General features: G+C 42.4%; 1 protein-coding gene and 1 long non-coding RNA gene across 3 annotated transcripts; one reads left to right on the forward strand and one right to left on the reverse strand.

The window, feature by feature from the left end:
* Positions 1 to 641: 641 nt before the first annotated feature.
* On the reverse strand, positions 642 to 10,316 carry LOC112840950. The gene is made up of 6 exons (XR_003212614.2): positions 10,159 to 10,316; positions 9,546 to 9,626; positions 6,906 to 7,015; positions 4,061 to 4,173; positions 2,855 to 3,292; positions 642 to 1,628 (listed from the first exon to the last, which is right to left on the reverse strand). It is a non-coding gene; the product is annotated as an uncharacterized LOC112840950 (long non-coding RNA).
* LOC103757382 (multidrug resistance-associated protein 6) lies at positions 796 to 23,170 on the forward strand. Of its 2 annotated transcripts, XM_025894528.2 has the most exons (30): positions 796 to 1,052; positions 1,500 to 1,637; positions 2,526 to 2,651; positions 3,235 to 3,296; positions 4,087 to 4,218; positions 4,528 to 4,740; positions 5,593 to 5,770; positions 6,195 to 6,356; positions 6,913 to 7,005; positions 7,403 to 7,606; positions 8,232 to 8,378; positions 9,084 to 9,171; positions 9,464 to 9,533; positions 10,147 to 10,273; positions 10,725 to 10,901; positions 11,320 to 11,487; positions 12,872 to 13,055; positions 13,370 to 13,433; positions 13,929 to 14,049; positions 14,765 to 14,972; positions 15,914 to 16,224; positions 16,969 to 17,168; positions 17,825 to 17,951; positions 18,527 to 18,628; positions 19,361 to 19,507; positions 20,044 to 20,202; positions 20,435 to 20,601; positions 21,061 to 21,255; positions 21,804 to 22,039; positions 22,881 to 23,170. In XM_025894528.2, the coding sequence occupies exons 1-29, from the start codon at positions 900 to 902 to the stop codon at positions 21,910 to 21,912; spliced, it is 4,332 nt and encodes a 1,443-aa protein (XP_025750313.1). In that variant the 5' UTR covers positions 796 to 899; the 3' UTR covers positions 21,913 to 22,039; positions 22,881 to 23,170. The 2 variants fall into 2 exon arrangements, with proteins under 2 accessions (XP_025750313.1, XP_025750314.1); XM_025894529.2 differs by lacking the exons at positions 21,061 to 21,255; positions 21,804 to 22,039; positions 22,881 to 23,170 and having other exon boundaries at positions 20,407 to 20,600.
* The last annotated feature ends 749 nt before the right edge of the window (positions 23,171 to 23,919 follow it).

Consider the following 23,919-nt stretch of genomic DNA (forward strand, 5'->3'; position numbering starts at 1 on the left):
AGTTGCATGTACTGCGCTGTTGGAAGGATGTTGGAATGAGTCTTGTCTTTGGGAAGCTTCCGCTGAAGGACCCACCACAGAAATACCTTTAAAAGGGCTCTAACTTTATCAGTCCGGGCTCTCACAGATTTCCATCCCCAAGACTGATAAACTCCCATAATAATTTGTAAGCCATTATCTGTTTCCTCTTTTCATCACGGTGATTCCTCAGCCTTGCTCTGCAAGCTGAAGGAAAAAATAACCTTGCCTGTTTATGTACAGTTGCCAGATGAGATCCAATATTTGTTCAGTCAAAAAGTCACAAAAGGTTAGTACAAACAGCTGAGGAAATGCAGTTCATGCACTAGGACACTTTTTCCCTCCTAATCTCCATTTCATTGGTCATTTGCTGTTGTTTGTTATGATGGTTCCCAAATGCTGATCATCTGTTTAATTCCCAAATTACCTTTTCTCATTCCATTTTCATTAACTTACCTTTCTTTTCTTTTCTGTCTAGTTGTGATACATGTCCTTTCTTCGGCATCTTTCACTTTTGCAATCTTTTTTTCGTCCTGCCTTTCTACTTCAATTCCCTCCAAACTGCTATAGCTGAGTTCATCTCTGTTGCCAAATGTTTTTTACATTTGAAACCCTAAATCAAATTCCACTAACGTAGTAGATCTCAGCTGTAGCATTAGGAACCTGCATTAGCTGTGAAATTCTGTGTACATTTGCTTTACTGTTTCACTTCTGTGTTATTTCTGTGACAGGACTGGAATCAGACATGGCATTCAAACACCTCAGGATTTACCTGGTGCTTTGAGAGCTCAGTCATCACCTGGATCCCTTGTGCCTATCTTTGGATCTGTTTTCCTTTCTACTACCTGTACCTTCGACACAGGAACAGGGGCTATATCAGGATGTCCCGCATCTTCAAAACCAAAATGGTCCTTGGATGCATTCTGGTGATACTGTGTTTTACTAATGTTTTCTTCATGCTGTGGGAGATAAGCCAAGGAATCCCACGGGCTCCAGAGTTCTTCATCAGCCCTGCTGTGCTGGGAATCACAACGGTAATTCCTCCCTTGTCTGTCTGCACGTGGCCAAGCTAAGCCCTCTGGGGACAGATCTTGTATTTCCCACGTTTCTCAGTATCTCTGAGCACAAATTTGGCTGATGGGGAATAGAAGGCCCACAAGCCATGGCTTTGGAGTCGGGGCAGACCACTGGAGCTACACCTACAATACAGGGCCCTGTGGGCAGAGCAGACCTTGCCTGTTGGCCCACTTGTAGTTTTATTATTTGCCCTTTCTCCAGAGACATTCTTGAGTGCAAAATTGCACATAATGCTGTTCAGTTTTAGCCTTTTAGGAACAATACTACAGCTACTACAGCTCTGAACATCTTGAAGTGTTTGGACAAGAAACTGATCTTTTTTCTGTGGTACTCATTATTTTGATAACAATGTTTGGCATTCCATTACCAGGTATTTATGTGGACAAATTTGTACCTCCTCACAGATCCTTGCCATGTTCCTTACCCAGGCAGAAAGAATGATGGGCATCCAGTCTTCAGGGGTCCTGTTGATTTATTGGCTGCTCTCATTCGTGGCTGCAGTTGTGATGTTTACTTTCAAAATTCAACATGCCCTGGAAAGAGTAAGTGAAATCACATATTTTCAATGTGCAAGGGTGTGAAGTCTCTAAACAGCAGAGCTGGTTTTGTCTCATTGTTGCAAGGGGGAGAACAAAATTCCTCTCTTAAAAATATGTGCTGACAAAAATGATTGCTGATACTATATATTTGTTCATTTGGATGTTTATTTGCAGCAGAGTGCTTGCTGGCACATCTGAGACTTATTGTTAGTGGCCATTTTCCTCAGATGAACAGACTTCTTTGCAGTCACAACTAGGAATAAACAAAAGTTTGTTACCTGTGTGTTTTAAGTAATAGGGGAAAAATATGCAGCCATGAAGCAAAATACAGCTGGGACCTTGCTTGTTCCTGCTGTGTTGAAGGCACAAGGCTGCTTGTTGATGTAACACTTGGCAACTTCTTGCTACCAATACACTGTTCCAAAAATATTTAGACTTCTCCATTGTTTTTTTCTCTTTCTCATTCACAAAATGAATTAAAGAGCTCTTCATGGAGCCCCTTAGACACAACATTTATAGTAAAACTTATCAAGTGCTTTTTTATATCATCAACTCACCCCACTGGGTGAGCGAGGAGCTTCTATCCCTCAGAGCATTCAAAGTTCCCTGAAAAACGATGGAATGTGGACATCTGACTTGACTGGAGTACTATGAATCCTCACAATAAAACTGTCACTACGAATAATAAATGTGTCTTATTTAGCATTTTCTGAGCTTCCAGTTTCAGGAGTTATCTATTTAGCTCTACACAACTACAGCTTAAATAAATGCACCCCATGCTTCAAACCAAAACCCCGAGCTTATGGCTGGTAGAACATGAGAAGCCATCTTTCTCTGCTGATTTAACATGATGGTTCATTTCCTTATTCTCACCAGTATTCTGTTTCTTAGGCCTTCCTGGAAGACCATTTCCACCATGTTACAGCTTTCCTTTATGCCAATCTGGTGCTAGGAGAAGTTGTGTTATTCTGCTTAGCTGATCACCCCCCCTTCTTCTCTAAAGATGTCAACAATCCTGTAAGTATAACATAGCTTTTCCTAATGCACTGCTTCATTGCTGAAACAGGATTTTAAATTTATGGGCATACACAGGAACACAAGTATCTGGGTGATGTCAGATGCATCATTCTGTATAAAGGCTGATGGTTTTAAAAGGTAACTGGCAGAATTTGAGATAACAGTACTCTATCTCTCTATGTATGTTTTTCAAAACTACAAACCTTTTATCCATACTCATGTTTCTTGTCATTGAAACCAGCAGACAGGGCTCCTATTGCTTCCCCTGTTGCTGCTCTCCTGTGCAGCAGCACTTGGTGGTATGGGTATGACAAATTTCTGTGCTTAAGAAAATAAACGTCTCTGGGTATGAAGAATTATGTTCTTTTTTTCTTCTATCTGAGAAGTTATTCGAAGTCAAATTCTCCAAAATCTCCCAATCCCATTGATCCTCCACAATACACTTGCTCTGTCTGGGTCAGTGAATTGAGGGGTGGGGGTATGTCTTTGATTGCTTTTCCTGGGGGAGCACAGAAGGGAATTATATTCATCTGACACGTGCACTTTTCTGTATATAAATATCACACGTTTTCTCTCCCATCAGAATCACTGTCCAGAAGCCAGAAGCTCTTTTCTTTCCAAAATCACATACTGGTGGTTCTCTGGGTAAGAAAACACAGAAGATGTGGTTTTGCTAGAATATCAGAAAAACCCCAGCAGCATAAGAGACGGAATAGAGGCAGCCAGCAGGAAATATCTCAGCCCCTGAGTCAGCTTATGGAGTGAGGATTTAAATTCTTTCTCCAGGGGTTTGAGGTATTGTCACAAGGTCAAATTATAAAAAATTCACTTACTTTTCTCAAAATAATTCAAAACATAAATTTGTGATTCTAGATAATTCTCTTCTACCTCCTAACTACCCTTCCAGTGCCCTCCCAATCATGAAATAGATCTCAGCAGTCCCAAAAGATCACTGCACACCAACCACAACCCTATCTGCCTGCCAGACCTTCCTGTAACAAATGCTGGGCAAGGGAAAAACAGTGAAGAGGATATAGGCCCAGTCTGCTGCTGAGCATCCAGAAGTAAAACAATTACATTCCTTGGGCCTAATGTCTGCTATGATACGGTCTCATCTGGTTTCACTGAACCCAGACTAAGTTACACTAAACTTCAGTCCCACTGCCCAAGACTCTCATTATGGACTAGAAATTAGGGCTTATTTGCAAATCTTCATTATGTTGACAGAGGACAGCATAGGAATTTAAAGCAAAACTGCTGTTCCTGAACATTCATGTTTATTCTGGGACAGGACAGTCTTGAGTAGTGTTGTAATGCAAGTTAGTCCCCACGTGCTCACTGTGGTGTACTAACTTAATGTCCCTCTGTTTTGAAAGTGTTACATGCACCACAAAACCTTCTGCATTCACCTGATTGCAGTCTATGTGTTCTCCAGGCTTCTCTGGAAAGGCTCTCAGCAGTCCTTGGGGGTGGATGACTTGTGGCCAGTGAGGAGAGAGGACTCCTCTGAAGAAATTGTCGCCTGGGCAGAAAGAGAGTGGAAGAAGTGTCACAGCAGAATCCAGCAGTGAGTACTTGATCTAGAGAGCACATCATGGGCTCAGCTGGGCAGGTCTAGGTGATCTAGCAAATACACTCCCAGGTGCTGGTGTGTGAGTTCCTTTGTGCAAAATCTGATTTTAAGTGTTAAAAACTGCTGGAGAACATCCCTGGAAGCACAGAACTAATTTCTTTGTGAGAGGGGTCACTTTTTGATGAGCATTTATACTGAACATGGTATGAGACCTGGTGTAAGATATTTAATGATTTTTTGGAAGCACAAGATTCTCAAGCTTTCTACAATTGTAGCTAGCTTTCTCATTGTTACTTTCTTCAGAGAAGGGGAGTCTGCTACATTTAAAAAGGGTCAGAAGACTGAAGCTGGCATAGCAGAAGCTGAAGAGACAGAGGCTCTCCTGCAATCACAGCACAGTGAGAGCAGGCCCTTACTGAAAATGTTTTGGAGTATGTTTGGAACCTATTTCCTCCTCAGCACTATCTGCTTAGTTATCTGTGATGTCTTCATGTTCTCCATCCCAAAGTTACTGAGGTATGTGCATATTTATAATATGTACAAGATTGCTGTGTTCACGAGCTCAGAGGTGTGTATGTGAGCACTCACAGAGGTGGGCATGCACACACTTGCCTTTTGAAATCTCTTGTAGCTGATGAAAAGAGCTGAATTGTCATTTGAGCTTAGCCCACTGTCAACTCAGGAGGAGAAGTCACCAAACCACTGTCTCCACCGCTGTATTCCAACAGTGGAAAGGACAGGATGCACTAAACCATGTGACAACTTTACTAGAACAGGAGTTATTTGTTGGTTCTATGTATCACGTCATTTGCACAAGGCTGTCAGCCCCTTGCTGTAGTCTGAAGGCTCTGTGTTCCCTGACTAATTACAAAGAGCACAGCTGTGCATCCTACACATCTTAAGAAGCTTTGTTGGTCAGTTGGCATAATGCTTTGTGGATTGTATTGGTACAATATAAACCTTCATTATGGTATATTTTCAAGTGCAAAATCCCTTCTTAATCATTACAACTAAGAGAAGTTCTGGAAATGTCAATGACTTCCTTAGATTACAGCTACCACTTTGCATATTTCTGACAAATTCATAAAATTCAGGAGCCATCCATAAGACTGAAAGTGAGCTCTCCCCTGAGAAGATGCTGAGATCAGAGGTTGTTACAAAACCAAGAGTGGCTACATGTCAAAAATCAGGATATTATATGATCTAGGTTACTCAGCAGGTTTTTTTCCAGTTCTTCTGCTATTTTACTGATAAACCTCTCAGACAGAATACAGAAAAATCACTGCTATTTCTGCCAGTTTGTTTTTATGTGTCTGATATTTCATCAGTCCTTCGTGGATTCAGCAACATTTTGCCCCTGTCTTGCAGCCTTTTCCTGAAGTTCATTGAAGATCCAGAAGCCCCCAGCTGGCTTGGCTATTTCTATGCCTTCACTATGTTCCTTTTGGCTTGTCTCCAGACTCTGTTTGAGCAATGCTACATGTACATGTGTCTTGTTCTGGGGCTGAGACTGAAAACTGCAGTAACAGGGCTTGTGTACAGGAAGGTGAGTCTGTAGCTTCCTTTTTAGTTTCCTTTTTTTTTTTCCTAGCCCTACATTAGTAGTTACACCATTGTTGGTACAATGTTTCTAGCAATATCAGGATGTCACTCTGTGCTATTCATCTCTGAACAGTATATGGGAGGTACTTTATAATTTACTTTTCAGATCTTACCTCTGAAGAAAAAGCCAAGAAAAGGAAAGAGCAAAATTCAACATAAAGTTTCTTATGCTGTAGATGATGGTTAGGGAAAACAGTAAATGCTTCATCCTAAAGTGATGTCACATGCAGCAGCATGGTTTCAACACCTAGGATTTGACATCTTCCTCCCTTTATTTGTTTTCTTTCTTTATGAGGACAAGAAAGTTGTTTGACTTCTTGACCAAAGCTGTTGTTTGATGATGTTTCTTTCCTCTCTACCCTATCTAGATCCTACTTATGTCAAATGCCTCAAGGAAAGCAGCAACCATAGGTGAAATTGTTAATCTGGTATCTGTTGATGTCCAAAAGCTAATGGATCTGATTATCTATTTTAATGGGACCTGGCTTGCTCCTATTAGGATTATCATCTGCTTTGTCTTCTTGTGGCAGGTAAAATATGACAGTATTTATCAATCCCTTTCTATTCTACATATCCAAGAAAAAAGGGGGTTTCAAAATTCTACTCAGAGCTTTCCTGGTTGCAATAACCTGAAGTTGCCATATTGCTCTGTAGCATGGTGCATTCACTTTTCTTTCTGGAAGGTGTTTTTTTAACCAAAACTTGGTATTGTTTCGGATCACTTACTTAAGCCAGCCACAAGATGTCCTCGTTAACGCATCCAAGGACACGGGAGGAAACAGGAATGGCTGGAATTGCCAGCGTGCTGCTGGATCACTTTCAGCACTAATCTAGTTCCTAACAAGGAAGCAAATAAATTCAGCGGAGCCTGATGACAGGAGTTCCCCTGCCTGGATGGTTAACAATCCACAGCGCTTAGGGAAGCACAATTCCCAGGAAAGGCAAAGGCAAGATTAGAGCAAAGCCTTGACCATGAGGGATGTTATGCATAAGTTCAAGTAAGAGGGAAGGTAAGCAAGGGAACAGAAAACAGTAATTTCTAGTCATCACCAGAAATTCTTTCTCTTTCATTTTCTCACCTGGCAGCTTCTAGGGCCATCTGCCTTGACTGCAATTGCTGTATTCCTTTTTCTTCTGCCTCTGAATTTCGTGATCACCAAGAAGAGGAGTCAGTTTCAGGTACATTTTGCTTCATAAAGAGAGAAATTGTTTACTGACATATGTGATGGCTTAATATTTATTAGTCATGCTTACCATGATTGTCTGAAGGAACATAGGAGGATTTGAAGCCTGCAAAGCTTCTTAGAATTTAGACTAAGCTCTTGCATGTTCAATCTTTTACCATGTTTGCCCACCTTTTCTGTGTTTTTTATGTACTGCCAGTAAAAATAAAGCTCTGAAGATAAAAAGCAGAATATTTCCCAGCCTGGAAGATTCCTAAGCAAAATAGTACACACAGCTCAACTACAGGGAAATTTATTCAGGACTTAGATGCAGGAATAAGGTATATTTTCAGAATAATTGCACCATTAAACTATCAACCTATTAAACGATATAACACGAACATTTATTACAGGAGACCCAGATGAAACATAAAGATGAGCGGGCCAAACTCACCAATGCCATTCTCAGTGACATTAAAGTAATCAAACTGTATGGCTGGGAGAACACCTTCATGGAGAAAGTGCTTGGGATCCGGAAGCAAGAACTTCAGGCCCTAAAAAGATCTCAGATTCTCTTCTCAGCATCCCTAGTTTCTTTCCATTCATCAACTTTCCTGGTGAGTGGATCACCTTCCTGCATAAACCATGTGCTCTTACTTCCATTTCTCTTTGTACAGGTCCTCCCTGGACAGATTTTCCTTTGGGAAAAGCTTCTCCTGTGGGATAAACTAAAGATTATTTCTGCCTGGAGGAGTTGGCAGTCTCACAGGAGTTGCTCAGCCCCAGTGGAATGAGCCATGCAGACATTTACACTGTCCTAACAGTTCCATGGACAGGTGATCTGGTCTGGCACTGTGCTCCAGGCAGCCCGAGCCTGCTTTGCAGGATCCACTGGGAGACCTCCAAGCCAGACAGAGTTCATGGCACAAGCCACATTTGCACTTGCTGTTGCAGCTCAGCTATGTGTGTTTTCAGTGGGAACCTGCTCTGCTTTCACCTTGCTGAGGCTGCAGCATGAAAACTTCCTTAATGTAAAACAAATGTCAAATGATCAACTTGATACTGTCACCAATATGCAAGACCTTTGGCCATGATCCCTGCAGAATGGGTACTGTGCACAGAGGTGGTAGCCTGGATTTAACTAAACGGGTTCCAGAGTCTTTAGGAAGGGGCCTGTCACCCCTGAACCGTTCTCTTTCCTGTCTGAAGCAAATGGTTTGCTTTCCCTTTGCTCCCTTTCAGATTGCATTTGTCATGTTTGCTGTCTACACCCTGGTGGATAACACACACATCCTGGATGCTCAGAAGGCCTTTGTGTCTTTAACACTGATCAACATCCTCAACACTGCACACTCCTTCCTGCCCTTCTCCATCAACGCTGCTGTCCAGGTTAATTGCAGACTGTGTTCCTTTTCCTTTGGCTATAAGGGGTTTTTTACATATCACCATTAACAGTAAACAGAGAGATTCCTTAGGGCTTTGCACATCAGCCATTTAATTGCTATTCTGAAACAGTGAAATGCAAGCACTTGCAAGTAAACTTTGTCGTATTGTTTTTCAGAAAGACTCCTTTCACTGACAAAACAGTCAAAAAGAATTATTCATAAGTCTTTTGGAGCTCATCACAAGCACCAATAGACCCCAGAGGTGCTTCCAGTCCTGTTTTTAATTGCACAAATCAGAACAGATGGAGCAAAATCTCCATAGGGGATCAGTGGAAACCCTGCTAGTCCAGGCCAGAGAGAAAAGCAAATCATTGCCCAGTAAGATATAAGGAAATTCATTTCCCTCTTACATTTTAAGGCTGTCACAGCTTTTCATGTACAGAAAGCAATCACTGGGAAATTGCAGGATGAAGTGGAGAAAAAAGCACCCATTCCACTGAACCAAAAGCACCATGAAGGATATGGGGTTTTTTGCTAAACTAAGTGGAAATAAAAGCAGTTAACATAAGGAAGAGCTGCATTTGGCCAGCTAAGTCTACAGCACCTGCAACATAGCAGATGATCTAAGTGTTCTTCACGTTGAGTCTTTGGGTTTTTGTTCCCTTTCTTCTCTAAATCCTATTTTCTTTTGTGTGCTGCTTCATTTCAGGCCAAAGTTTCTTTAAACCGCTTGGCAGCTTTTCTGAATCTGGGACAACTGAATCCTGAGAGCTCATGCAGAAGCACTTCAGGCTGTGGTGAGCTTTTATGTTAGCACTGTTACCTTAAAAGAGGAGTAACTTCTATTGTTCAGCTTCTACTCAGGGTGCTTACCATAGTCAACAGAAAAATATTTGCCCCTTACTGTCACTGTATCTCTCAGGCCTATTTATTTCTACCAATAAAAACTAATCTGGTAATGTATGTCTTTTTTCATACTTATGGTTCATTTTATGTAATATACACACTGAAACATAAAATCATATAAATAGGGATGTTTCTGTAGCACCTTTTGCATTTACAGGTATTGTATTTCTCTTCATATTTTAGCACAGGCAAGTATCACCATAAGAAATGGGACTTTTTGCTGGAGCAAAGAAATTTCTCCTTGTCTTAGAAGGTACAGACTTACTCTTAGTCATCTCTCAGCTCTGTAGGGCCAGTGTGGAATGTCCAGAGGCTTCTGAGTTCACTTCATATTTAATGTTGAATTCTGAAAATTACAAAGTCAGACAAAACATAATCTTGGTCTTCTGTTTGGGAGCAGATAAATGGGAAGGTGCCTGTATCTGGATGTTGCCTTAATCTATGGAGGCTGTTTTCTTTACACAATTTTCTTGTTCAAATACGAAATTACAGTAATTTAAATCAAAAAAGTAGAACAGATGGTATGCAGGTATTATATATGGCATCACTAGATGCTTATTTCAACAGGCATTGACATTTTTGAGAAGAAACTATGTTGAACAGCACTGATGTTCAGGAATTTTTTATATCCAATGCTTTGGGCTAGCTTATCTCCAGAGTGGGGAGCTGGGTCTTGGATCTGGGTTTGAAACTCAGAGGGGGATGTGGATCAGACTTTCTGGTTGGAGGTGTCTTTGAAGGGATGAAATTAGGGTGGTTTACTTGGGTACATTTTTATTGCTACAAGACAATAAAAAGAATTTTGATAATTTCATCTTCAGAAAGTGTACCTAAAACATGATAAGAAACTAATCTTTTCTCCATAGGATAGATCTTACCGTGCCCCAAGGCTCTTTGCTTGCTGTAGTTGGCCAGGTGGGTGCTGGGAAGTCCTCCTTGCTGTCAGCATTGCTCGGTGAGCTGGAGAAACTGGACGGCTCCGTGACCATGAAGGTAAATTTTCCCCTGAGCATTTGCTTCTAATTAGGCTGTTTTCAGGAACTGTAAGGTATTAACCAAGGCATCAGGTACTTGATAACAATGTATTTACTGCTGAATTTTAACAAAGGCTGTATGTATCAGTCCACATTTAATTATCTGAAGGTGCTGAAGACTTTGGAAATAGGAGCTGAAACACTGCTTCAAAGATCCAGTTCTATTTCCCACTCTGACAGTGAGCTGAAATGTCATCCTGGTAAATCTCATCATGTACTTGCACCTCTGTGTCCTCCTCTGTCAGATAACAACAGTGCAGACTCATATTTTGCAAAGCCCTCTGAGACCTATCAATGGTGATGATCATTCCAGACTTCTATAACTCAGAGAGCTTTTCTGCAAAGATGAGTTCCCATAGTGTCAAGTTGAGCTTATGGAAAAGATTACTAACATTGTTCCACTTCTATAGGACACTGCAGCTTATGTCCCCCAGCAAGCTTGGGTACTAAATGCTACAGTGGAAGATAATATTCTTTTCGGGAAAGACATGGATGAACCATGGTTCAATAGAGTGATAGATGCCTGTGCACTGCACCCTGATTTGGAGAGCTTCCCTGCAGGGCAGAAGAGTGAAATAGGAGAAAAGGTACTTATACTTAGGTTTATATTTTGGTCAACTTTTCTTTGAGTAGCTACAACTTCAGGTGTCCTGCTTAAAACACCTACAAAGAAATTAAACTTGCAGAAGGGCAGGTGCTCAGTGATTTCTGGAAAGTTGGGCCATGACCTAATTTAATTTAAGCCCACCTCCTGACAGTTAACCTCACCAGAGATATGAGAGTTGTTAAAGACAAAACTCAACAAATCCAGGCCATTCTGAGGTGCTCTTTTACAGGAGAGAGGAGTTGCTCAGGAGACTCTGCCTCTGCAAGAGCCCTATTTGGAGGGAGGGAGATGCACTGGTTTAAAAATAAGGGAGTCATAAAACCTCAGCGCAAAATGGAGTCAACAGCTGACAAATATGCTGTAGCTGTGGAATAAACAGAGTCAATACATTTTTACAGGGAATAAATCTGTCTGGAGGGCAGAAGCAAAGAGTGAACCTTGCTCGTGCCGTGTACCAGAAGGCTTCAATTTACCTGCTCGATGACCCCCTCTCAGCTGTTGATGCCCACGTCAGACAGCACATTTTTGAACACGTTCTTGGACCCAATGGTTTACTGAAGGACAAGGTGTGTTATAAATCCTGAACTCTAAACAATTGCACAATGAATCTCATTAGCAGAGCCCCTGAAATGTTTCCAGTAAGGTGGGTTACTCACTTTATCAAAGGCTCCCAGACTCTTTTTTGGTAGTGGCAGCAGTGGAATGGGTAACCTCTGCAGGCCACACAGCACCTGCAAGTCCTGCAGGGAACCTCACCGAGGAAGAGTAAGACTGTCTTTATCCTCATGCAAACCACATGCCTAGTTCCAGCCTTACTTCTACAGCAACTTTACTGTTCTTTGGTCTTCTGTCAACATTATCCTTCTCTCTTTTCGAGAACTGCTTCTAGCATAGTTAGGAAGAGCTGTCTGATCTCTTCTAGCAAATTGTATCATCATAACATCTAATCCCATCACTTTTGAATAGTTCAGTGGCACCTTTACAGTTCTTATCACTTAAACTTCAGTCTTAAAATCCACCTTAAACACTTCTCTTCCATTCCTTTTGCAGTGGTGGTGTTTTGTTCTTCCTTGGTATTTCTCTGCTGTCGATTAATCTGGATAATAGATGCAGATACATGAGAAGGGATGCTAGAGCAGCTCTACTTAATTCATGGTATAAATTGCCTAGAAATACTTGATTCAGTTTCACATTATAGAGGGAACACAGGTAATCTCTTGCATTAGAAAGTCCAGTTATAACAGACATGCCTGACTATAAATACCTTTGCCTCCACGAGGATTGGTTGCAAGTATCAGAATACAATTATTGGATTGAAACAGAATGACTGGCTAAGAAGAATGTATCAAACTTAAGGAGTACTCAAGGGGCTTGATTTTATATTAGAAATACAGAACATGCCAACTTATGTAAGGGGAAATTACTTTTCTTATGTCCTCTCCTACAGCAAATACACTCAGAAATGTAAATGGAAAGGAGCTGCACTTTCATTCCCTTCGGGCTGATCAATTTTTCAGCCATGAATTTGATTCTGAAATACTGATATCAGTGGCAATAAATGTGGCATACTCTGCAATTAACATCTTCCTACTTAAGACCTTCAACCAGAGGGGAATCAATAACATGGAATTGGTCAGTGAGTCAAGTAAAAGGTCCTCCAGCACACAGGGTGCCAGCCTGGGACTTCAGGCTTCAGTTCCCATCCTCACTCTTAACGCTGTGCACGACACAAAGCGAGTTGATTCACCCCTCCACTCCCAAGTCCTGCAAGATAGACTTCCTCAGAGAGACAGAAGTGATAGGAATAAATAACAAAAATATCTCCAAGTTAGTAAAAATCATAGCTTGCACTGAGTACGTGTGTGTCTTCAGAAGCCAGCTGAGTGCAACAGCTCAAGTTAGCAGGGAAACAGCAGAAAATATGTAACTGTTCCCTCTTGATTCAAGCAGACTCGTGTGCTGGTGACTCACACAATCAACATTTTGCCTCAAGTGGACAACATTGTTTTTCTGGTGGATGGAATGATCTCAGAAACTGGTTCCTACCAAGAACTTCTACAGAGAAATGGGGCCTTTGCAGAATTTCTTCATTCACATGTTACTGCAGAAGAGAAGGCATGTGCTGGTTTTCCAGGTAACCCAAATGAGTTGGAATCATTCTTCCTAGGTCTATCAGTCAATTGTTTCCTTAATATCACATTTGTTTTATTACGGAAATATGCCTGTCAAATTAGCTGATTCATCACCTCAGAACTGGTCCTTGAATCCATCTGAGTAGACAACACTCATGCAGTAAACAGAATTACCCACTATATGTGCTATTTTTCAAGTCTAACCTTGATATTTCTACCCTTCAAAATCTTTCCTCCATATTACCAAGCTTTCAAGGACTATGCAGGACAAAATGGGATTCTAAACCATTTAGAAAAAAATGTATTTCTTTCACAGCTATAGGAGACACCAAAGGCACCATCACATCTAGAAATGGTCCATCTCAGGAGAAACTCTCTAGGTAAGCTTAAAGCAGTCTCAGATACTGAAGAACTTATTCCAAAAGTCCATACAAGCGTACTTGGAGGCTCTTACTGAGTATAATAAAGGTTTGGAGTTGATCTGTAAATTAATAACAAGAGCACACAAGCAAAACTCAAGAACTGGTAAGAACCTGGTCTTCAGTGTGGAGGTCAACTAACACTTTCTCCATATTTCACAAGGACCAGAACAGAGCTCACATACAAGGCACGTTGATACAGTTGTTTGCTGTTCAGTTCCCAGTGGGTCTGTAAGGTCAGGCTCACTCCAACCCAGCCACAGCAAGTGAATGCTTTAAGCCTTTGCTTGTTAATGGCTTGACAGAGCCCAGGCCCTGTGACAAACATGGACAATGATTGGGGTCACTCTGGAGGACTCCAAAAACTGCAGCCCTCAAAACAGGCATGAATATAGGGGTGGGTAAAGAGATCCAGCTTGGCTAAAAATTGAAAGGAATTTTGTTTTCTTAATGAAGTGGCAATTCAGTCAAATCATCTGCTGTGAGAAGGGAGACCATTCCTGTAAGTCAAGACTGTACCAGTGCTGCAGCCACCAAAGGAAGATTAACTAAGGGAGAGAAAACTCAGCATGGCAGGGTAAGCACAGCACCTTCCTGTAATGGCAAGGACACATCCCCTGGGGTTATCACACTCATGGCAGGCTGGTCAGCTCCCTGCCTAAGCTAACAAACACCTCAAAGGCTGAGGCAAGGAGGGTACTGTGAAAGGAAAGAAGCAGACATGGTATTCCAGTTAGGAAGAATCAGACATGGATGAGGGGTGTGTTCAGGGCACATTGTGGCAGTAGTAAAATGTGGAGAGGAAAAAAATAGCTGAGGCTAGTGGTACTGAGAGCAGATGAGACTAAGAAGACAGACACTCCAAAAGAGGCAGCTTTTCCTCTAGGGAAGCACAGCATTAGCCAGACTGGGATGTCCTCACCTCTCCTGATCAGCAGTTACTCGTACAAGCAGTCAGTGTGATACATGACAGTTCTCCCTCACTCACAGAACACACTGCCCAACATAAGGAAAGCCCACTCTCTGCATTCCAGAAGTAGCACAAGCCTATTGCAATAACATCCATCACTTGAAAATAATCATTAACACCATGGATTTATTTAAGTATGGCTTCACTATTCATCTATGAGGAAAACAAAAAAAGGATTAACATGGTTGCTATGGCTGTGACATATAACCGAGTAGATATGCCATAATAAATCATTCCTTATTTCAGAGCTGCTTTTTCTTGCTAACAAGCTTGATCCTCCCAACCTCTCCTCCTGTCTTTCCCCAATTGTACCTCACTCTAGGTCAATGCTGGGGTTTATGCAGCCTACCTGAAGGCGACAGGCTCAGCCCTGTGTGTGTTCATCCTCCTGTCCTTCACCTGCCAGCAAGCTGTGTCGTTCTCTCGGGGTTACTGGCTCAGCATGTGGGCAGATGACCCTGTTCACAACGGGACACAACAGCACACGGAGCTGAGAGTTGGAGTCTTTGGTGCATTAGGAGTAGTTCAAGGTCTGTTTAAGTTGCTCACCTAATTCTTCTCTGTATTCCCATCTCCCTTCCCCATATCCAGGATGTTTTCTCAGAATATAAACAAGTGCATACCCACGGGTTTTCAGCCTTCTGGGCTTTTGGCACCAACCCTAAAGGTTTGGCACGGGACCTAAAACTACAGGTTCTGACGCACAGAGAGGATTTCTAAGGGATCTGAACAATATTTTCAGTGTTACTGCCTGAAATTCTACTTCATGGTATGCTAGAGGTGTTCTGTGCCTTTCAGCAGACCATGAAGAATAGTGTCTTCCTCTGTATTTCCTGCTAGAACTAAATGACCTGAGCCCCTAAAAAACATGCAGCAATGAAGTAACTACAACATCCTCATTTTTCTATCCTGCCCCCTTGTATCCAACATCATCTGCATATCTTTCTTCCTCTTATCTCTTCTCATTCCTGCAACATAAATTAATCATATCAAAGTGCAACTAGTTGCTCTTCTCCATGCTGAACTAAATCTTGGCTTAGGTCTTTTGCATGTAAAGAGAGAGAAAAAGAGGAACTTCTGGAGTTCTACATTTCTTTGTATCTTTCTCCTTAAAAATGGCCACAATTCCTTTGGTCATTCTCTTTAAAAATAAAAAGAAAAAATATCACTGAGAAATTTAAAGTAATTCCAGTCAAGCTCACTTTGTGAGGAATAAATAATTTGTGTTGCATGCTTAAGTTGCTGAATCCATCAAGCTTGCTTAGAAGGTCTTTGGCTGCCCTGCAACTACCCTACAGAAAGGGCAGCTTAAGCCAAGCCTCAGAGCTGCAGGTAATTCCTACTAAAGAGAAAATCAGCTCCTTTCACTGGTGCAATGTTCACAGTACTAAGTGGAGATCATGATCTCACAAAGGAGAACTCTAAGGTGGATTGTTCAGACCTTGTAACAATAATTTCTTTTCTCTTACAGCCCTCAGCAGGTTTACCTCCACAGCAGCAGTCCTGCTGGGTGGCGTGTTAGCCTCCCACCAGCTTTTTCTGCAGCTGCTGAGCAATGTCACTAGATCCCCAATGGTCTTCTTTGAGCAAACACCCATTGGAAACCTGCTGAACCGCTTCTCCAGAGAAATGGATGCTATTGATTCTGTCATCCCTGACAAGCTGAAGTCCTTCCTGGGATTCTTGTTCAACTTACTGGAGATCTACCTTGTGATTATAGTGGCTACACCATGGGCAGCGATGGCCATAGTGCCCTTGACTGTTCTTTATGCTGCATTCCAGGTAGGAGCTCACAGAGGTGCAGACAGGAGAGGCTGGAGCAGTATGGCCATGTCCCTGCAGAAATCCTCCCTCCATTTCTTAGGAGCAGAGACATGCAGAAACTAGTTTCATCATTTTAAATTGCATCCGAACAAGAGTAATGTCAGTGGCTCTTCCCACATCACCTCCACCTTTCAAAGCTTTCCAGAGCCCTCACAAAGAGGCTTGTGCTTTTCTGATGTCAAATCCTACTTAGAGCTACATTCCTTGTCTCCATTAGTATAAATTCAATCATATCAAGACCAGAAAACATTTTTCCTTTCCTCCAGAATTGCTACAGTGCTTTTTAATATATCCATGTATGCCATGCAGCTCTCCCATTGGGCTCTGAAACCCCAAATGCTTTGCCAGCTAAGACTGAACATGAGGGAAGGGCAAGTAAGGGTGCAACTCCTCTGTTCTCCATCAAGCAAAGGGCTCATCTACAGGAGAAACTGAGTATGAGTTTAGAGGTTATTTTGAGTTCAGAGCACCCTGGCTCCTTTCCCCCACCCATGAGGTTATTCTTAATGAAGACAGGACATAACACAGGTAGAAATGCTACCTCACCTTTTAAGGGCATCTCCTACCTGCACATTAGGTTTTATAACACTAGGATAGAAAGTACTATTGCACTTGCTGAGGCCTTCCCAAATTTTCTGTGGAGTACCTCCGTGGAGACATAAACCCTCTAATGACTTCCCTTTCCATTTTCCCTTGTGCCAGCACTTCTACGTCATCACCTCCTGCCAGCTGAGGCGTATGGAGGCTGCCAGCAGGTCACCCATCTACTCCCACATTTCAGAAACTTTCCAAGGGAGCAGTGTGATCCGTGCTTACAAGGACCAGGAGAGGTTTATTTTGAAGAGCAACTTTCTAGTGGATGAGAATCAGCGAATATGCTTCCCTGGAGCTGTTGCTGACAGGTAACAAATCTGCAGTGTTTCCTTGCATGGAAAGCAGAGTGGAGACAGTGCTCTTGGGGCTCGGGTGGAGGTTCACAGATGAGGCAGTGGTGCAGTGTTTTAGGGGTAGAGTGGCCTCTGTCATCTCCTGCACTGCACCCTCACACAACCAACATGCTCCCAGCTCTGTTGTGTGGCCAGGCACAGACACACATGTGCCAATGCTGCCAAAGGTACCACCTGGTGCCCAAACTGCAGGAAGCTGTAGCATGTGCCTGGTGAGGCCCATCACCCCATTACAGCGTGCACGAGGCCTATGGTACAGGCAAAACCCATCAGACCACAGAGCTATGAGCCACCAGTCATGACATGAATGAGGAGTACCAGAAAGAATGAGATATGTTAGACCAACTCATCCAAGAAACCATATACTGGCTGCTCTTTCCAACAGGCCTTGGGGAACATCCTAGGAGAGACCATAAGCCAAGCAGTTCAGACAGACTGTAGCCTTTAAGGAGTTACAAGGTAGCTGGATAAGAGAACCAGGGTGTGACAAGAGCTTTGTTGAGTATCCTGTACTCCCAGCAGCTCCACAAGTGTTCTATAAAGCAATCACACATCGCACTGGGAGAAAGGAAAAGGACCAGCAACAGCCCTGTACTCTCCTCCTCTTGTAGGTGGCTTGCTACAAACCTGGAGTTTCTAGGCAATGGCATCGTGTTGTTTGCAGCACTGTTTGCAGCAATGGGCAGAAAACATCTTAGTCCAGGAACTGCTGGCTTCTCCATTTCATATGCTCTTCAGGTAAGCCAGTGCTGAAATGCCTGCCTTTTATCAGAAGTAAATGCATTTTGATTTCTAAGAAATTGTGAACTATTTCTGTGCCTTTCTAAATGCCCTTTCCTACCAAATCCTGCTGTCATTGTTGAAACCCACATTATCTGGAGCATATGACCCCTTAGGGAACAAACCTCATAAACACATGCACAAGGCATCTTCTTCCTCCTGCACCTGATCTCATTTAAGTCACAGCAAGCCCTGAGCAGCTGAAGCAAGGTCTTCAGCATTTGTCTTACCTCCTTGTAGAGTAGTTACACAATAGCCTAAGAAACAGCTACACTGTCTTTTAGCATCCAAGTCAGCAGCATTTCATTCTCTATAAACTTGCTGAAGGGGCTATGAGAGGAGCTGGCTACGCTCTTTAACACAGCTTTACAAGGACCCATGGTTATTTTTTAAGCATTTTAAGGTTTTCTGATGTAATTTAATTTCTGATGTAATTAGATGATGAGTAGGTCTTTATAAATAAACTGGGTAACTCACAAGCACGGGTCAAGACTTATTTTACCTGCCCTAATGCTTCTTTCTCGTTTTGGTAGATAACTGGTGTTCTGAACTGGATGGTGCGCTCCTGGACAGACATAGAGAACAACATTGTTTCTGTGGAGAGAGTCAGAGAATACCTGGGCACTCCCAAGGAGGTACCTGGTCCACTACTGCCCTTACTAGCAGGGGTAGAACATCTCTGCAAACTAAACGAGTAACTTTTCTGTTCCACATGAAGAAAACTCTAGTTTTCCTCTTCTGAAAGCCAGTCATTTTTCCTTTAAAGAACTGCAGCATTTGGGTTTTATCCAACTGACTAGAGTTGTTTTATAACCTCTGATCATCATTATTTCCTTAAGACAGTTAAGCACTGGATTGCCATTAAAATAGCTTCACTTGGTAACACTCATGGAATGAGACATATTTTCTGCCCATATTTGGAGTATTTATTGTGCGACTTCAGATGCAATCTCTGATAACTGATGGCTGCTAGATAGCCTTTTAGCCACTCAAAGTCTCCAGTGCAATGATTTTTTGTTCTGTAATCATTAAAATTCCATCTCCATATGCTGCCCTGAGAGGCACTTTCACAGTCCTGTTTACAGAGGCATATAAATCTTTTTTTATTGAACCACTCATAAAGTCAGAACTCTGACAGTGCAAATAAATGTTCATCCCCATTTTCAGTTGAGCCTCAGCATCTTTGCATAAAGTAAAAAGTCAACATCTGCAGTATGAAAGTTAGAAGCCTTTTTGCCTTTTGGAAGCAGTAAACAGACTGGGGGGACTTGGCACAGAGGTCTTCATAAACCTCCCATTCCATTATGGCCACTTGATTGGTAATTTAAATCAGCTTTATATGTTGCTGTTTGTTTTCATCTGTTTAGGCACCCTGGACTCTGAATGGCAAACCTGAAGGTCAAGTTTGGCTCACTGAAGGGAGGATTGAATTTAGAAACTATAGTTTGCGATACAGGCCAGATCTGGAGTTAGCACTCAAACATGTCAGTCTAACCATCCATGGGCAAGAGAAGGTAAGAAAAACCACTTGTAAACAAGTGTGAGCAGAGCTGGGCAGTGATCAGAGCTGGGTGGGTACTGCTCCTGCCCCACAACAAGCTACAGGAACTTGGAAGCTGAAAGCTGCAGGTAAGCCTGAGCCCATCTTTCACACTGCACACTACACTAAGGAGTGTTTCCAGGCTTGCTGCATACACCAGTCATTCTTCTGAGTAAAATTTAATTTCATACCAGGTTAGCAGAGTTACAGCAAAGCAATTTCACTTTTAATTCTAGTGCCACATGAAGGCCCTGTTCTAACTGCTGCCTTGTAATTATGGTTCCCATCAGAGGCTTTCATGATTCCTTTTCATACAAAACAATTACAAATTATACATTATTCCCTCTAAGAATGTATTACTGGACTATGTGAACCTTGAACAGCCCTAAAAATCTGATACATGCAAAGCTGTCTCTCTTCAAAAGGCCAAGAGAAACTACATGACAGGTTTGTCCAACTGTGGGAAAACAATCAACATCAAAACCAAAGGCTTTCCACTGCACTTTACAGATTGGCATAACTGGAAGAACAGGAGCTGGGAAATCTACTCTTGCTGTGGGATTGCTGCGACTGGTGGAGGCTGCAGAAGGAGTGATTCTAATTGATGGACAGGATATTGCTCAACTAGGTCTCCATGACCTAAGAACCAAGATAACTGTCATTCCCCAGGTATGAAATTTGTTTCCGAAATCCTTGAGCAGTAAGTCTTGAACATTTAGGAAGGGTTTACAAAGGTTCTGTGAGAGGAGGGGCATTCTGAAATTTCAGAGTTGAAAATAACCTGTGCCATGCTTGTTTCCCATTCAATATAATATTAGTCACAGATTCCCCAGCAGGGAAGACCAGAGAGCTTGTTTTTATCATTCATTTGAGGAGTTGTTTGTACTGTCTCTGTGCTCAGGATCCAGTTTTGTTTTCTGGCTCTCTAAGAATGAATCTCGACCCACTAAACCAATACACTGATGCAGACATCTGGACAGCTTTGGAACTGACTCAGCTCAAGAACTTTGTTGCAGATTTGCCAGAGCAGTTGGAATATAAATGCACTGACCAAGGGGAAAACCTAAGGTACCTTATCTGCAGAAAGACACTGGCAGAGCAGTGCTAGCCCTGGGCTAGGAGAACAGCTAGCTGGATAAGGAGGCTAATTTCTTTTTTGATTTTTTTTTAATGGTGTTCAGGCAATTTGCATTATTGTCCTGTTTAGCAGCATGAAATCAAATCATAAGACACCAAGTGGAAGATCTTTGAGACTTGGTCACTGTGGTGGTTTGCATTTGTGCAGTACTTAAAACCCTGGAATCCTGTTCCAAGTGCACATCTCCTGGGTGCCACAGTAATATCCTCCCTTTGTTTCTTTAGGCTGTTTCATGCTGTTACCTGCCTGCAGTGCCATCAGCCTCAATCACCCTTCCAGAGAAAGGGAACAATCACCTTTTCATTACTAATTTCAAATTAATTATGTATTCTGACCCCAGGGAAAAATGACTACAGCTCTCAGTTTACCACCCCTCTTCTTACTTGCAGCACTGGTCAGAAACAGCTGGTTTGTCTGGCCAGAGCTCTCCTGCGGAAAACCAAAATCCTCATTCTAGATGAGGCCACAGCAGCAGTAGATTTAGAAACTGATCTTCAGATTCAGTCCACCCTGAGGACTCAGTTCAAAGACAGCACAGTGTTAACAATAGCTCACCGGATAAACACCGTCCTGGACTGTGACAGGTAAGATCTTCAGCCACATTCCTGGGGAGGAGGGAAGACACAGGCAGCCTGTGTAACTAAACACACCACACAGTGTTAGTGAACAGCAATTTCATTTCTGTCCCTTTCTTGCTTACCTCTCCAACCTTTGCTTTAGAGATTGTAGGATCTCTCTTGAACCAGCTAAGCACCAATAAGTTAACCAGAGATTACTGACTGCCACATGATACACTTCATGCTGTGTCATAGCCCTTTTCCCCCATTGACAGTGAAACCATGACTGCAGCTCTTTGCATCATCCAGAAGTTGTGAAACTAAAATATCCATTCACAGATCTTATTCCAGTCTCAGTTGCCAAAAAACCCTCCTCCCAAACTCAGTACTTGTATAGTCACTCATCAGAAATCTCTTTCTATCCCACCACTGTTTTCCAGCTGAAAAGCTGTCGGAAAGCTTGGTTGAATAAACAGCAAGTACTGATATTTATTTTAAAACTAAGTAGAAACAACTAAGTTTATCACAGCTGCTGGTGTATCCCCAAACTTACACTTCTCTTCTAATGTTCACAGGATTTTAGTCTTGGAAAATGGTCAGATAGCTGAATTTGATACTCCAGAACACTTAATAGCTCAGAAGGGACTATTCTACAGACTGATGGAAGAATCAGGCCTTGCATGACTCACTTATGGAGTATCCCACAACGCCATCAATATCAGGAATAATTCATCTCATAATTGAGTTGTTATCTTGGTTTCTGTCTAAAATGCCTGACACTCATCCAAAGCTCGTTTAAGCCATAACCACAGTGAGTAGATGAAAAGGGATGAATTGAGATACACGTTATTTCCATAAGAAACTTAGAAATTCCATTTTAATTGTTTCCACATACCAAAACCTCACTTAACTGTTGAAAATGAGCCAGTCAGGACTTAAATGTTTTTCTGGTATAAAAGCAAACAAGCCAAAAGAAAAAAGGCCACAGCATTTCCAGTTTATTCTATAAATGGAGCCCAAATATCTGCCATACTTAAAGATTATACAGATTACTTTTAAAAGCCAACAAGATTTTATGGACAGCGAGGAAGAATTTAACTGGTAGCAACCAAACTTAACTGTTTGCAGTTTATCCAAGGCTCGAGGCAGAACAAATGTGGCATTTTGTCAATGTCTTTAGGACTGGTTACCTGGGTGCTGTTTTTACACAGATGTGGGCTCCAAGGCAGCAGCTGGAGCTTGTCATCCAAAGTGCACAAACACTGGGGGAGGTGGGAGGGAGGAGAGGAAGTGGGATGCCTGTTGTGGCAGCAGGGGATCAGATCCATTCCATCTCCCTGTCAGCTGTGGAGGCGTCCTGAGCCATCATGCTGTGCAGAGGGTGACACTGCCTGCAGGAACGGAGCCAGTTTCCACACAGGTTCAAGGATGCAGGACAGGAACTTGGCTGGGAGTGGGGAAGAGAGCATTGCTCCTTCTGTTGAAGGCTTGGAGCAGCCCTGCCAAATGCTGGAGGTCACAGCAGAGCATGACCAAGTGTTGACACCAACATTTCCAAATTGAATTTGGCCACGAGGAATTTACAAGAGAAAAGTAGCAACGATTCACCTGTTGACCTGATGGTTCATTCCTGGTTTTCTTCTGGAGTGCAGGTTTACCTCCTACATGTGCTGCCCTGGTGCTGCAGAGCCTCTGGCACGGTCATCTTTCAGGTGCTACTTCAACAAACCAAATGGCAGCTGACAGGAAAACCTTCCTGGGCTTCCCACAGTGTCGAGGGGCTGCAGTCAGAGCTGTCCCCAAGTCTCTCCTCAGGAATCACATCACAATAATGTGACAGACAAATATACACTGTGAGATACTGCTGTTTACTGTGACTTTTGTTACAGCACTTCATTTTCTAGAGAGCTGAAATAAAAATATAATCAAGTGTGGAAATGGATCTCTTCAGTAAGCTAAAGTACATGCTCCCACTGCAGTGCCCACTCCCTGTGTCCCAGATCTTTCAGAGCTGGCATTAGCTTTGCTGCATGAAGGAAAATATGTGACATCAAGGCATTTAAGGAACATAAGTGTCTGCTACATGACTCCAAGCTCAGATGCTAAAATTCAGTGCCACATCCCTGAATTTATTCCAGCAGCTGGAAGGACACTCAGCACCCTGGGCTGCACTACCACCATTCCAGGTTGGATGGCCCCAGATTCCTTGCACTGGAGGTCATCAGCCATCAGGCTACACTGTGGTGCAAGTGTCCCAAGGACTAAATGAACATTTGGTCCACACAACACGTACAAAAATGGAAACAGATTAAATGAGGAAAATCTAGCGGTTTTAATGCCAGATTCTGACACCTTACCTTGCAGGGAGTTGTACCATTTTCTGCAGCTGACCCCAGTAGCACTGAGTGCTGTCCCAGCTGCAATAGGATCTCACAGTTACACTGCTCCTACCTCAAGGTACCCCAAGTACGTTTATGATGCTGCTCTTACACAGGTTCTGTGGGAAGAAGCTGCATTTGTTCAGCTGCCTGTGTGCAGTGAAGGTTAGTTCAGACTGATCCTCATCATGCATATTACACTTTTGTTCAAGTTACATCCAGATAAGATACTCATCATTTTATGAGAACAGACATTTGGAATCAGGATCATGAATCAATGCAGCAACAGCACAAAGCACTGACAGGTATTTAG

This window comes from Manacus vitellinus, unplaced genomic scaffold (assembly GCF_001715985.3).
Source record: "Manacus vitellinus isolate BGI_N305 unplaced genomic scaffold, ASM171598v3 scaffold_12_pilon, whole genome shotgun sequence".
In the NCBI taxonomy this organism is placed as follows: Eukaryota; Metazoa; Chordata; class Aves; order Passeriformes; family Pipridae; genus Manacus; species Manacus vitellinus.

Excerpts from the sequence above, each read along its gene's own strand:
- LOC103757382 (XM_025894528.2), top strand. The coding sequence starts at position 900 with ATGTCCCGCATCTTCAAAACCAAAATGGTCCTTGGATGCATTCTGGTG. Across the intron at positions 6,357-6,912 it reads GCTTTGTCTTCTTGTGGCAG|CTTCTAGGGCCATCTGCCTT; the intron begins GTAAAATATGAC and ends CTCACCTGGCAG. Across the intron at positions 17,169-17,824 it reads CCTGGAGCTGTTGCTGACAG|GTGGCTTGCTACAAACCTGG; the intron begins GTAACAAATCTG and ends CTCCTCTTGTAG.